Here is a 15441-nt window from a genome sequence, read left to right as displayed (position 1 = left end):
AAGGCTACATGGAGGTAAGGCAAATTCCTCAACATGGATAGCAGTTCGTGCCCTGCGTCTGCAGAGCCCAGCGCTGCCCCTGCTAACAGTGAGTGTTTGCAGGGAGGGGGTCCGTAGGGTGGTGGTCATTTAGGGGGCCCCCTTTGTCCTGACTTCTCTCTCCCTCTTGTTTTAGGGAGAAACGTCTACCCCCAAAGCCGCAACTAGGGAAAAGTGCCCAATCTGTAACATTAAAATGCCTTCATTATGGGATAAAAAACTTTGCCGGTCTTGCACCAACAAAGTAGTTAGAGTTGAGCAGCCATCCCTTTTAGACGAAATTCGCTCCCTGTTCAAACAAGAGGTGCAGTCTTCCCTAGCGGCTTTTACTCCTCCTCCGCCGCCACCACTACCACCATCCCATTCTCCAGCAAAGAAAAGGAAAATGCAGGTTGAAGACTCCGATTCTGAGTCCGACCTATCTCATACATCGTCCTCTGGGAGATCGGAGGAACCCGTATCACCCAGGGCCTCTGAGATCCAACGCATAGGGTTCCCAGTGCATGCCAACATATTGGACATGATTTTGCAGGAGTGGGAACTGCCGGAAAAACCCCTCAGCACTCCCTCAGAAATGAAACATAGGCTTCCCCTGGAAGGCGATTCTGTGAAGTGGGACATCCCCAAAGTTGACGTTCAGGTGGCAGGAGTCGCAAAAAGAACTGCGCTCCCATTTGAGGATTCTTCACAATTGAAGGACCCGATGGACAGAAAAATAGAGTCTCCTAAAGAAATCTTGGGAGACATCTACGTCCACGTTAAAGGCTAACATCGCCTCCACCTGCGTATCTAGAGCTTTGTCTCGTTGGCTTGAGGAACTAGAAACCCATATATCGCAGGGTACCTCCAGGGGTGAGTTATTAGACTCCCTACCCATCCTACATAAGGCTACTGGGTTTTTAGCGGATGCCTCCATGGAATCCATTAGGGTGGCCGCTAGATCTCTGGTACAGTCCAACTCAGCCAGAAGAGCGCTCTGGCTCAAGATGTGGAGCGGTGACATCACCTCCAAGGCCAGATTATGTGCCATACCCTTTAAGGGGGAATATGTCTTCGGGTCTGCCCTAGACGAGATACTAGAAAAAGCCACCGACATGAAAAAGCTCTCCCAGAACAAAAACCTTTAAAAAAAAAAAAAAAAAAAAAAAAAAGGCCCTTTTGTGCCCCACAGACTCAAACTTCCCAAACAAGACGCAAAGGCAAAACAGGGAGATGGAGCTACGCGAAGGGTAGAGGAAAAAATATTCTCGTCCCACAGCAGCAGCAGGCCCAACCAGAGAAGCAGTGACTTCGACCCGGTGGGGGGACTCTCAAAATATTAACATCAGTGGGAAAACATCACCAGTTCTCACTGGGTCCTCAATGTCATCAGGGAGGGCCTATTGATAGAGTTCATCTCCTCCCCTCCACAGGGTCTAAAAGTCACCTGCCTTCCGACCCCAAAAGACCAGACAACACTGCGGTTAGGTCTCAGAGACCTCATGGGATGAAACGCAATCTCCCCGGTCCCAGAATCAGAGTGGGGTCAGGGCCAATACTCTCGGTTATTTCTGGTAACCAAACCATCAGGCAAGGCCCGTATTATCATAAATTTGAAGGGACAGAAACTGCACATAAAATACTGAAAGTTCAAGATGGAATCCGTAAGGTCAGCCATCCCCCTGATCGGGCCACACTTCCTTATGTCAACCATCGACTTAAAGGACGCCTATTTTCATATTCCAATCCACCCGAGATACAAAGTATCTGAGGTTTGCGGTACCGGGGAGTCGTCAAGTGGAGCATTATCAGTTCAACGTCCTTCCATTTGGCATCTCCTCAGCGCCAAGACTCTTCTCCAAGGTAATGGCAGAAGCGGTGTCATTCATCCGGAGTCAGGGCGTCTGTATAGTGCCTTACTTGGATGACCTACTGATAGTAGCTTCCACCGAGACAACCCTGGAAGCCCAGGTATCAAAAACTCTGGATACGTTAAGATCTCTGGGATGGATCCCAAATTTGAAAAAATCTCAACTGAGGCCCTCCAAGACCAAGAAGTTTCTGGGGGTTCTTTTTGACTCCGCAAAACAAATGTCCTTCCTTCCAGACGACCACCGTCTTACCTTAATGTAAAATGTCAGGAAATTCAGGGACATGAGGTCCCCTACACTACGGGAAGGCATGTCGGTCTTAGGCTCTATGACAGCGTCTATACAGTCAGTAGCCTGGGCCCAAGCCCACTCCAGAACCCTTCAGACTCACATCTTGGAAAATTGGAACGGTCATCCCGGTACTCTGAACAAGAGAGTGGACGCGCCGGGTCAAGTAAAAGCCTCCTTAGCATGGTGGATGAACGCCAGAAACCTCTGCAGAGGCGTAAGTTGGAACCAGGTCCCGCTGACTACAGTCACATCGGATGCCAGCAGAAGGGGCTGGGGGGGCGATGATAAATCCTATTTCGTTCCAGGGACTCTGGGATCAGACAACGAGCGGGAAATCGTCCAATTTCAGGGAACTGAAAGCTGTGGTAGAAGCCATCCTGGCGGCTGGTCACCAGATTACGGGACATCATATTCGAATATATTCGGACAACATGACTACAGTTGCTCACATCAAGCACCAGGGCAGTACAAAATTCAGCAACCTGAAAAGGATCTCCGCTTGAATATTTTGTTGGGCCGAAAAACACCTGTTGTCCCTGATGACGGTCCATCTACAAGGCACCTCCAACATTCAGGCAGACTTTTTAAGTCGCCAGGACATCCATCCTGGGGAATGAGGTCTAAACAGCAGAAGCTTCAGATTGCTGGTGGACAGGTGGGGCCTACCGGAAATCGACCTTTTTGCTTCTCACCAAAACGCGCAGGTCGAAGCCTTTTTTTTTTCCTTAAATCCCAGAGACAATTCCAGGGGTGTGGATGCCCTTGCCCAGAATTGGGACTTCCACCTAGCCTATGCCTTCCCACCAATTCCAATCCTGGCGAAAGTCCTGAGGAAGTTACGAGAACACCGGACCCCGACTATCTTAGTAGCCCCGTTCTGGCCAAAAAGGAGTTGGTTCAGCTTGATTGTCGAGATGCAGGTAGATGGTCCGGTTCTCTTACCACTAGAAGACGACCTCCTCTCACAGGGGCCGATTCTTCACTCAAACCCTCAGAAGTGGAAGTGGTTACTGAGGCCCAGGTACTGAGATCCAAGGGTTTGTCAGATCCGGTAATTGCTACCCTACAAAAATCCAGGAAGCTAGTAACGAACGCTATCTACAATAAAATCTGGAAAAAGTTTTCATCATTTTGTCTGCCTAACTTTCTGGATCTGCTCAGGCCAAATATGTCACAAATTCTATATTTTTTACAGAAGGGCTTAGAGATCGGCCTTAGACCTAGCACCCTGAAGGTCCAGGTCTCAGCTCTGTTTTTGACCAGGGTCTGGCAGATCATCGCTGGATCAGGAGATTCATGATTTCGGCCATCAGAATAAATCCTAAGAAACAAACGATAGTCCCTCCATGGGATCTGAACTTGGTGCTCCAGGGGCTCACAGGTCCACCCTTCGAACCTTTATCTTCCTGCTCTCCTCAAAACCTGGCATACAAAACAGTGTTCTTGGTAGCCATAACCACAGCCAGGAGAGTAAGCGAATTACAAGCCCTATCAATAAGGGAGCCTTATTTGCTTGTTAGAGACGACTCAATAGTCCTTCATCTCGATCCTTCCTTCCTTCCGAAAGTAGTCTGAGTTCCACCATTCCCAAGAAATTGTCCTACCATCATTTTGCCAAAACCCAGCAAATGCTATAGAGGGAAAATTTCCTACTCTGGATGTCCGGCGCATTGTTATGCATTACTTGGACCAAACCCGTCTTTGCAGAGTCGACCAGAATCTGTTTGTCCATTCCTCAGGCCAAAACAAGGGGAAAAAGGTGGCAAAGAGCACTATAGCCAATTGGATAAAAAAAAACTATAGTGGAAGCATATATCACTCAAAATATGCCTCCCCCAGTGGGGATCAAGGCCCACTCAACCAGACCCACTTCAGTCTCCTGGGCAGAAAAAGCAGGTGTATCTCCAGAGCAGATCTGCAGAGCAGCAACGTGGTCCTCACTGCATACCTTCTCAAAGCATAATAGACTGGATATATCATCCAGTAGGGATCTGGTCTTTGGCCAAAAAGTTCTCCAGGCCGTTGTCCCTCCCTAGTGCCAAATTAGTTGGTATTCCTCCGTATACAGTCGTGGAAGGTGACTAGAGAAAATAGAATTAGACTTACCGGTAATTCGGTTTCTAGGAACCTTCCATGATGGCTCTAATTCCCACCCTATACTCCTGGACAAAAATCTGGGAATCGGAAGGTAAACCAATTCTTTGGTCTCAGTTATAAGTCACTGGGAGGTGGGAGGGCCTTTTAACCTCTCTGTGTTTCCTGACCCCATCAGGGCAAAGAGGCAACCTCCGTATACCGTCGTGGAAGGTTCCTAGAAACCGAATTACTGGCAAGTCTAATTCTATTTTTCTGATTTTCTGTGTCTCTTTCCTCATATACAGACATTGCACAACCTTAGTTATGCATGGTTATGACCACTAGCAACTACCTAACTGTCACTATATCATTGGTCGTAACCATGAATACCTAAGGTCCCTGCAATCCCTGCACATAAAGAAAGACAGCAAATCAGAAAAACTAAACTACATTTCTAATTGGAGGTATTTGTTGTTGTTGGTGGTTGTTGTTGTTATTATTATTCCTACTACATATTGGGATAGGATCTTGGAGATGAGAATAACCCTTTAAGTAGACCATGACAACTTAATGGAACCCCGGAACGGCATCGCGGGGAGATCAGTAAGCTTTGGAGATTGATAGTGGCATATAGGTAATTAAACAGCAGTAAGTCTGATGTAAATATAATATAGCTGGCACCATTCCTGTGTAATATTACGTTTAACCTTTTAAGCATTTAAATCCTACAATAGCATAAAATGAAACCTCAAATATATTAAAAGGAACCTGTCGCCAGAAAAGAAACACTATATAAACATTCACATATGGGGTTAATCTGCAGGTTAATAGCGTTACTAACCTGCCCGGCACCTGCACTTAGCCGAATGCTGTTGGGAGAAATGAACTAAATTCCTCTCAGCATCGTTCCAGGTTCTGTCACAGGGGAGGCGCAGGCACTGGTTCAGTCACCGCTATAGTTATAGAGAGTGCTGGCTGTAACCGCACTCCGACACTGGCTCTACATTAGGGCCGGCTGATAGTCAGGACTTAGGGGTGCTTTTACAGACCCACCTCTGTATACTCAGAGCGGTGACTGAAACGGAACACTGCCACGCAGGTTAATAATGCTATTAAGCTGCAGATTAACTCCAGGGTTTTTTCTGGTGACACATTCCCTTTTAAAGGGGTTTTCTGGAAACAGATATTGAGGAGGGATCATTAGGATAACAGATTTGTGGTGACCCAATGCCTAACAACCTCATCTATCAGCTGTTTGCAGGTCCAGCATGGCTCTGTTTAGTGGCAGTTCTCGGATGCTGCCATATAAATATTTGCCTTATGGTTGTTGATTTTCATTTCTTTTACTTTATAAGTGATAGTGTAAACTTCTTTTCTTTTTTTTTTATTTTTAAATATTACATTGTTTAGAACCTGATTGAGCGTAAGCCATACCCAGATGATGAGAACCTGGTGGAAGTGAAATTTGCACGCACCCCTGTCATGTCTACCTATCTTGTGGCCTTTGTGGTGGGGGAGTATGACTTCGTAGAGACTCGATCTGCTGATGGAGTGCTGGTCCGGGTTTACACACCAGTTGGAAAAGCAGAGCAAGGAAAATTCGCCTTGGAGGTTGGTTGTTTGGCTTTGGTATATGTATGTACAGTGGGGAAAATAAGTATTTGAGCTTAAACTCAATGTTGCGCTTCAGCAACCCCGAAACCTGAAAGATCTGGAGAATATCTGTATGGAGGTATGGGCCAAAATTTGTGTTTGTGTGTGCAAATTTGGTCAAAAACTACAGGAAAGGTCTGACCTCTGTATTTGCAAACAAAAGGCTTCTGTACCAAATATTAACCGTTTTCTGACCTTGGACGCAGTGGTATATCCAAGGTCAGATCCCCCGCTTTGATGAGGGCTCCGGCGGTGAGCCCGCATCAAAGCTGGGACATGTCAGCTGTTTTGAACAGCTGACATGTGCCCGCAATAGGCGCAGGTGGAATCGCGATCCACTCGCGCCTATTAACTAGTTAAACCAGCCTTTAACCAGCGCTTCCGGCCACAAATACGTGCATCGCCGACCCCAGTCACGTGATCGGGGGTCAGCGATGCCTTGGCATAACAACCAGAGGTCTTATAGAGACCTCTATGGTGGTTGATGCTGGATTGCTATGAGCGCTACCCAGCGGTCGGCGCTCATAGCAATGCTTTAATTCTGTTACATATAGGCGATCTGCTCATCACCTGTATGTAGCAGAGCCGATGAAGTTGTGGCAGCTTCTAGCCTCCCATGGAGGCTATTGAAGCATGCCAAAATTTAAAAAAAAGTTTTAAAATATGAAAAAAAATAAAACCATTAAAAAAGAAAAAAATCACACATACAGATATTGGGTATCGGCGCATTCAGAAATGCCTGATCTATCAATAAAGAAAGGGATTAACCCGATCGCTAAACAGCGTAGCGGGAAAAAAATTCAAAACGCCAGAATTACGTTTTTTTTGTTGCCACAACATTGCATTAAAATGCAATAACGGGCGATCAAAAGATTGTATCTGCACATAAATAGTACCCTTAAAAACGTCAGCTCGGCACGAAAAAATAAGCCCTCACCCAATCCCAGATCACGAAAAATGGAGACGCTATGGATATTAGAAAGTGGCACAATTTTTTTTTTTTTTTTTTTTTTCAAGCAAACTTTGGAATTTTCTTCACCACTTAGATAAAAAAAGAACCTAGACATGTTTGGTGTCTATGAACTCGTAATGACCTGGAGAATCATGATGGCAGGTCAGTTTTAGTATTTAGTGAACCTAGCAAAAAAGCCAAACAAAAAAGTGTCGGATTGCACTTTTTTGCAATTTCACCGCACTTGGAATTTTTTTCCCATTTTCGAGTACCCGACATGTTAACCAATGATGTCTTTCAAAAGTACAACTCGTCCCGCAAAACATAAGCCCTCACATGGCCGTATTGACTGAAAGATAAAAAAGTTATGGCTCTGGGAAGAAGGGGAGCGAAAAACGAAAACGCAAAACCGAAAAAAGCTCCGGTCATTAAGGGGTTAAGTTCTGTTTTTCTATTGTATCACATACTTATTTCATGCAATAAAATGTAAAAATCATACAATGTGATTTTCTGGATTTTTTTAAGATTCTGTCTCTCACAGTTGAAGAAAGGTTATGGATGACTTTGTAGGTCAGTGTTGTTTGAACTGGATATGGTGGGGAATGGGAGCCAATGAAGGATTTGCAAAGGGGGGAAGCAGGGGAGTAGCGAGGAGAGGGATGAATTGGTCGGGAAGCAGAGTTAAGGACAGACTGGAGAGGTGCAAGAGTGGTAGAAGGATGTTGCAGTAATCGAGGTAGGAGATGATGAAGGCATGCACAAGTATTTTAGTAGGTTGAGGAAAGGATGGATTCTGGAAATAATTTTCAGCTGGGGGTGGCGAGAGCTTAGATATGTGGTTTGAAGGACAGGGCATAGTCAAGGGTTACTTTGAGGCAGCGGATTTCCAGTATAGGGGAAAGGTGTGATTTCATTTATTGTGATAGATCGGGTAGGGAAGATGCATAAGATGGAGGAAAGATGATGAGTTCAGATTTGTCCACATTGAGCTTGAGGAAGCAAGATGAGGAGGATATGGCTGATAGACACTTGGGATCCTGGACAGCAGAGAGGTGTGACGTCTGGGTCAAAGAGGTAGATATGAGTGTCATCAGCATATACAGTGCCTTGTGAAAGTATTCGGCCCCCTGAAACTTTTCAACCTTTTCTCACATATCATGCTTCAAACATAAAGATACCAAATGTACATTTTTGGTGAAGAATCAACAAGTGGGACACAATTGTGAAGTTGAACGAAATTTATTGGTTATTTTAAATTTTTGTGACAATTCAAAAACTGAAAAGTGGGGTGTGCAATATTATTCGGCCCCTTTACTTTCAGTGCAGCAAACTCACTCCAGAAGTTCATTGTGGATCTCTGAATGATCCAATTTTGTCCTAAATGAATAATGATGATAAATATAATCCACCTGTGTGTAATCAAGTCTCCGTATAAATGCACCTGCTCTGTGGTAGTCTCAGGGTTCTGTTTGAAGCACAGAGAGCATCATGAAGACCAAGGAACACAACAGGCAGGTCCGTGATACTGTTGTGGAGAAGTTTAAAGCCGGATTTGGATACAAAATGATTACCAAAACTTTAAACATCAGAAGGAGCACTGTGCAAGCGATCATATTGAAATGGAAGGAGTATCATACCACTGCAAATCTGCCAAGACCTGGCCGTCCCTCTAAACTTCCATCTCAAACAAGGAGAAGACTGATCAGAGATGCAGCCAAGAGTCCCATGTTCACTCTGGATGAACTGCAGAGATCTACAGCTGAGGGGGGACAGTCTGTCCACAGGGCAACAATCAGTTGCACACTGCACAAATCTGGCTTTTATGGAAGAGTGGCAAGAAGAAAGCCTTTTCGCAAAGATATCCATAAAAAGTGTCATTTAAAGTTTGCAACAAGCCACCTGGGAGACACACCAAACATGTGGAAGAAGGTGCTCTGGTCAGCTGAAACCAAAACTGAACTTTTTGGCAACAATGCCAAACGATATGTTTGGCGTAAAGGCAACACATCTCATCACCCTGAACACACCATCTCCACTGTCAAACGTGGTGGCAGCATCATGGTTTGGGCCTGTTTTTCTTCAGCAGGGACAGAGAAGATGGTTAAAATTGATGGGAAGATGGATGGAGCCAAATACAGGACCATTCTTGAAGAAAACCTGTTGGAGTCTGCAAAAGACCTGAGACTGGGACAGAGATTTGTCTTCCAACAAGACAATGATCCCAAACATAAAGCAAAATCTACAATGGAATGGTTCACACATAAACGTATCCAGGTGTTAGAATGGCCAAGTCAAAGGCCAGACCTGAATCCAATCCAATCGAGAATCTGTGTAAAGAGCTGAAAACTGCTGTTCACAAACGATCTCCATCAAACCTCACTGAGCTCGAGCTGCTTGCCAAGGAAGAATGGGCAAGAATTTCAGTCTCTCGATGTACAAAACTGATAGAGACATAGACCAAGCGACTTGCAGCTGTAATCGCAGCAAAAGGTGGCGCAACTAAGTATTAAGTTAAAGGGGCCGAATACTATTGCACGCCCCACTTTTCAGTTTTTGACTTTCCACAAAAATTTAAAACAACCAATAAATTTCGTTCAACTTTATAATTGTGTCCCACTTGTTGATTCTTCACAAAAAATGTACATTTGGTATCTTTTATGTTAGAAGCATGATATGTGGGAAAAGGTTGAAGTTCCAGGGGGCCAAATACTTTCGCAAGGCACTGTATATGGTGCTGGAAGCCATAAGACTTGAAGTTTGTAACAGGATAGGCCTGTTTCACATTTCAGTTATTTGACGTCAGTCAAAATCTGCCAGGTTGTGAAAAAAACGGATCCATTTCCGTTGTGGCACAAACGGATGCCACCGGATCCTTTTTTTGACGGATCCGCTTTAGTAAGTGAGTGACTGAAATTTAAAGGAAAATAAGTCTGAGAGAGAATTTGTCTGCCGCCAGAACGGAATTTGGGGTTAAATTTCTGGCAAGGAAATTCTTCCGGGCATGCTCAGTGTCAAAAAGCGGGCATGCTTCCGGGCATTCTTCCGGGCATGCTCAGTGGACGGACAATGAAACGTTTTTGTCTGCGTCAAAATAGCGGATAGCAACGGATCCGCCGCTATCCGCCAGTCGTGCAGAAAGTCGTCCTATCTGCATGACTTTCCTGCGTTATTGCTGTTTTGAACTGCTTGGACCATTGTATTTTAATGGATTTATGAATAAAAAGAAAAAAATTTTTAACAGCATCCTGGATTGCTCACGTTATTGCTGGACTTTGCTTTGTCGTTGTTCACATTTGTATGGATGGACTCCTACATCCAGATCCGGATATATATATCTCTCTCTAGCTGAAGAGCCTGGTGTTGCCTGGGCATAGTAACCAACTGTGGTTAGTTATAACAGATTATAATGGTTATATTGCACATACAAAGGATAGGATTAGATGCACGGTTTTTGATACTGACTGTTGAGCTGTGTATCTAATCCTATCCTTTGTGATACGGACTGCTGAGCTGGGTATCTAATCCTATTCTATGTGTTACTGTCTGCTGAGCCGTGTATCTAATAGACGATAACACCATAGAAATGATAAGAATATTAGGCCTCAGTTACCACAACTGTCTACAAAGAAAACTGTTGCTGATAGCAACCAATCACAGCTCATTTTTCATCTTTTAAACAGCTCTGGGACAGCATGGCGAGTTTTGAGTGGCGACTTGTGTTTCGACTTGTATGTGGTGAAATGTGTGCTGAGGGTGGTATATGTGTTGAAGCACGTGGTAGTGTGTGGCGCATTTTGTGTGTGTTCATATCCCCGTGTGTGGTGAGTATCCCATGTCAGGGCCCCACCTTAGCAACTGTACGGTATATACTCTTTGGCGCCATCGCCCTCATTCTTTAAGTCCCCCTTGTTCACATCCGGCAGCTGTCAATTTGCCTCCCAACACTTTTCTTTTCACTTTTTCTCCTTCGTCTCATTGGGGGACACAGGTACTGTGGGTATATGCTACTGCCATCTGGAGGCTGACACTAGGCAATACAACACAAGGTTAGCTCCTCCCCCGCCGCATACACCCTCGATTGCGGGCGGAAACCAGTTTTTTGCTTAGTGTCTTATGGAGGCACACGCAGTCTGGATCTCTCCAGACGATTTTTTTCTAGTTTACTATGAAGATGAGACAGGGGAGACGGATCCTATAGAAAGGGTCCGATCTCCCCAAACCAACAACGGGCAAGCACGCGTTGAGTATCGTCTCCGCGTATCCTTTCCCGCACCGAGGGACATCTCTGGGACTTTTCCCCAGACATCTATTTTTTCCTTGTTTTTTTATTTTATGAAGATAAGACAGGGGCAACGCATCCTATTGAAAGGATCCGATTTCCCCAAACCATCAACGGGCGACCACGTGCGAGTGTCCCTCCACGTATCCTCTCCCGCGACGTGGGACATTATGCCAGACTTAGCCCTGTCCACCCCTAGGTAGTGAAACCATGGGCTTGCACAGAGGCACAAGACTAGTCTGTGCGGCCCCCACTGCTCCACCAACGCTAGACGGCGGTGCTGCAAGGCGGCGGACGGTCCCTCTCCTCGGCCGAAGCTGGACGGAGTTAGGGTGCCTGCACCGTCCTGGATCCCCCACCATCCCTCTCCTCCCCGGTATACCTAGTGGAGTCGTCAGAGATCGCGAATCACCGGCCGTGTGTGTGGGGCTCCTGGGCAGAGAGATGCGGACACAGCAGCGGTGTGCTGGGAGCGTGCAGCAAATCCTTCCCGGTGCTTCCTCCTGCAGGTAAGCTGGCGCCGTCGCCAACACCTCCGCCGCCACCTCCAACCACTCCTGTTGCGGAGCCTGGCGCTCCGGCAGTCGCGCTGCTGCAGCATTTGCGGCTGCGCCGCTGCGGCGTCCTCGGGCACGGGTCGAGGGGCGCTGGTTCGGCCGCATCCCGCGGGCGGAGGGGTAAAATTGAGCCCGCAGCTTTGGCCGGAGCTAGGCCGCGGCGGAAGTCCCGCCTCTGTCGGGATGTCACTTCCGGCGGCCCGCTCCTTGAAGCCGAGCAGGCGCCGAATTAATTGAGGCCCCGGCTTCGGGGTGGGATAGGCCGCAGGAGGTAGGGTGGTCGGCCTGCCCCAGAGCGATACCTCCCTAGGGTAGGTGCGGAGGAGCGGTGGCGTGGAGGACGCAGGAGCGGGTAAGGCGCAGCTGAGCTGCAGGTGCACGCTGGACACGCAGGGGGTGCCCTCCTGCCCCCCCTCTCTCCATTCCCACTCTGGAAAAGAAAAAAAAAAAAAAAGAAGAGAGAAGGAGTAAAAACACCTGGCTCATGCAATATGGCCACGGAGGGTAAAGCACACACTGTTAAATTTTTTTGTTTTTTACGCTGCATACATCTCCTGTAGAGAAGCTTGGGCTGCTAAGCAGCCTGAGCCAGGGCCAGGACCCAAATGGGAGACCTAAGCCCAAACGTGCCCAGGAGCCCCCCTCCGGTAGCTGAGTCCAGAGAGCCAAATCCTCCGGAAGGCTATCACTATGGCGTCGCTTACAAAGGCGATCGACTCTTCATGCCCGGAGAAGGGTCCTCCATCTCACGAGAACCCTCGGCCTGCAGGGGCCGCTCTCATGCCAAACAGATGCCAAAGGAACGCACCTACACGAGGTCTTTCCTGGTTGCCCGGTGCCTTGGCATCTGGGAGTTCAGCATCACTCTCTGTCACCTATGTTTGGGAGCAGGCAGAGTGTGGATTGGGACTCAGATGCTCCGCCGGACCTGGATATCCGGAATAGACAGCCTCATTGGAGCTGTCAAGCAAACCTTGTGGGTAGAGAATGAAGTTACCCTGGCCTTGAGCCATAAAGTAGACTTTAGACAGGCCAGGTGTCCGCACGGAGTCTTTGGCACTCACCCAGAGTTTGAAGGAGTCAGGGACTATGGAGGCAAGATATCCATTTGCCCCTGAACTCTGTGTGTGTAAAAAAAAAAAAAAAAAAAAAAGAGAAGAGAGCGACGGAATCACCAGGGTGGATCCACCAGTATCTCGTCTGGCCTCGAGGTCCATTAAGAATCCCTCTGATAGGCTCATTGAGAGCTTGGCTCGATTAGTGTGTTTGAAGCGTCAGCTTCAGTGCTCGCCCCCTCCTTTGCGGTGCCACCCGCCATTCTAGGCCGAGCGTGACTGCATTCGTCAGGTGGCGGCCGCTAAGTAACTTGAGCCTTGGCCGGAACCCGAATGGGAGACCAGGCTGCGCTAGCAGGTCTGGGGTCATGCGTTACAACAGGGTGAACCAAGGCCATGATGGCATGGTCTGAGTCAGTGAATAAGGCTTTGCAAGATAGAGATCTGCCTGCGGAGGTGTTAGAGGTCACAATTTAGATTCCCATGGCCAGAGACTACTCGATCAATGCCTCCTTGGATGCAGCCAATTGTGCAGCATCGGCAGCCGCTAACGCGGTAGCCATTAGGAGACCCCCTTTTTTTTTTTTTTTTTTTTTTTTTTAGGGCTTGGCGAGAGGATTAATAATAATAATTTAATTTTTATTTATATAGCGCCAACATATTCCGCAGCACTTTACAATTAAGCGGGGACATGTACAGACAATAAATTCAATAATAATTTACGGATTCTATTTCCAAGAGATCTCTGACTTCCGTATTAAGGGCCTGTTCGGGGAAAGATTTGGATCAGCGCATTTCTGACGCGGCAGGAGGAAAGAGCAGCTTCCTTCCACAGCAGAAGATCAGGCAACCTTTTTTCCTAGTTTCCGACATAGTTTCGGGTCTTTCGCAACTCCGGGGGGACGGCGGCAGCCAGTTCGGCCGGTCCAAGTCGCCCCAGCCAGAACAGGGAGCGACAGGTCTCAGGTAGACCCAATCCAGTGGAGGGTTCCGCTCCCGCCAGGTCGAGAGGTGCCAGGAACCCCCAGCCAAATGACTCGGAGAGCATTATGGGCGACATCAACAGGGCAGGCGGGCGCCTGCTCTTATTTAGTCATTCTGGGTCGAGTTAGCACACGACTTATAGGGGACGAAACTAGTGTCTACGGGTACGACTTAGTCTGAGGAACCCCCAAGACGGTTTTTTGGCTGCCCAACTTCCCAAGGTACAGTCCAGGGCAGGGACATTGCGGGGGGCCGTCAGGTCACTCCAGGATGACAGGTCATTATTCCATACCAGAGCTCGAGAGGGCTCAGAAGTTTTATTCCAATCTTTTCACAGTCCCCGAAAGGGATGGGACAGTCAGGATGATTTTGAACCTGAGGCTCCTGAACAAGTTCATCAGGGTCACACATTTCAGGATGGAATAGCTTTGTTCGGTTATATCGGGCATGGTGAAGAGAGAATACATAGCCTAAGTCGGTTTTTAGGATGCCTACCTGCATAGGCGTGAGGGCCGTCTTACACTCTCGGGGCATAGTCGTCTTGCATACTTAGACGACCTCTTAGTGAAGGGTCCCTCTTTTTGAGCAGACAAGGAGAATGTCAGCATTACGCTAAGATACGCTATTCCGCTTAGGATGGTTGGTCAACAGGGAAAGGTCATCCCTTGTCCCAACCCACAGGATTTTCTTCCTAGGAATGATCTTCGATACCTCCCGAGGGTTGGTGAGTCTCCCTCAAGACAGAGCCGTACCGCTCCAGCAGGGAGTCCGGGAGCTCCAGCAGCCAGTTCCTCGCTCCATTCGTTTCGGGATGAGGATGCTGGGGAAGATGGTGGCAGCAAGGAGAGCGATTCCGTTTGCCCAGTTTCCTTCCTTCACCCGCTACAGCAGGCTCTCTTGTTAGATTGGGATAAGAATCCATTTGCCCTCGATCAGCGGTGCCAGCTATCCTCTCAGCTCAGATAGTCACTGGAGTGGTGGACGGTCAGATCTTCGCTTCTTCAGGGTAAACCTTTTCCCCCAGAGCACTGGCTAGTGGTCACAACAGATGCCAGCCTCCTGGGCCTGGGGAGCAATGTTTCATTACCACAGGACTCAGGGCCAATGGTCGCGACAGGAGGCACGCCTCCAGGTCAGCTTGTTGGAGATACGTATAGTCCGGCGGACGCTGCAGTATTTTCGGCACTTCCTAGCCGAACCACCCGTTTGGAGTGTCAGTCAGTCAATGCCACGGTAGTGGCTTACGTAAATCATCAAAGCGGCACTCGCAGCAGGACAACCATGCGTGAGACGGGACACGTCCGGCAGTGAGCCGAGAACATCCAGCGGTATTTTCGGCGGGCCACATCCCAGGGGTAGAGAATTGGGCAGTCTACTTCCTCAGCCGACAGGAGGTCGTGGCTGGGGAGGGGCCCGGCACCCCGAGGTTGTTCAGCATATTTGAAACGATGGGGGACACCAGATGTAGATCTGATGGCGTCCAAAATGATCACCAAGGTGCCCGTGTTCGTTGCTCGGGCACGGGTCCCACGAGTGTTCGGGGTGGAGGCGTTGGTTCTACCAGGGGACCAGTTTCGCCTTTGCATACCTGTTTCCTCATTTACCATCGCTTCCAGGAGTTAGCAGAAAAATCAAGGTAGAAGGGGTACCAGTAGAGCTGCTGGCACCAGATGGGCCCTGACGGGCATGCTATGCAGATCCGATA

The 15441-nt window shown here is 47.9% G+C and overlaps 1 protein-coding gene across 1 annotated transcript in view; it reads left to right on the top strand.

Moving 5' to 3' along the window:
- The window catches only part of NPEPPS (aminopeptidase puromycin sensitive), a 95641-nt gene that overhangs the window by 61072 nt on the left and 19128 nt on the right, over window positions 1-15441 (top strand). The window contains exon 6 of the mRNA XM_073572477.1: window positions 5667-5867. Coding sequence (XP_073428578.1) covers window positions 5667-5867 — 201 coding nt within the window. The remainder of the gene's footprint in view (window positions 1-5666; window positions 5868-15441) is intronic.

The sequence above is a fragment of the Dendrobates tinctorius genome, unplaced genomic scaffold, assembly GCF_039654945.1.
Source record: "Dendrobates tinctorius isolate UK_male_01 unplaced genomic scaffold, ASM3965494v1 ptg000032l, whole genome shotgun sequence".
In the NCBI taxonomy this organism is placed as follows: domain Eukaryota; kingdom Metazoa; phylum Chordata; class Amphibia; order Anura; family Dendrobatidae; genus Dendrobates; species Dendrobates tinctorius.
Note: the sequence above shows the minus strand (reverse complement) of the source record. Positions and strands in the feature narration are given on the sequence as shown.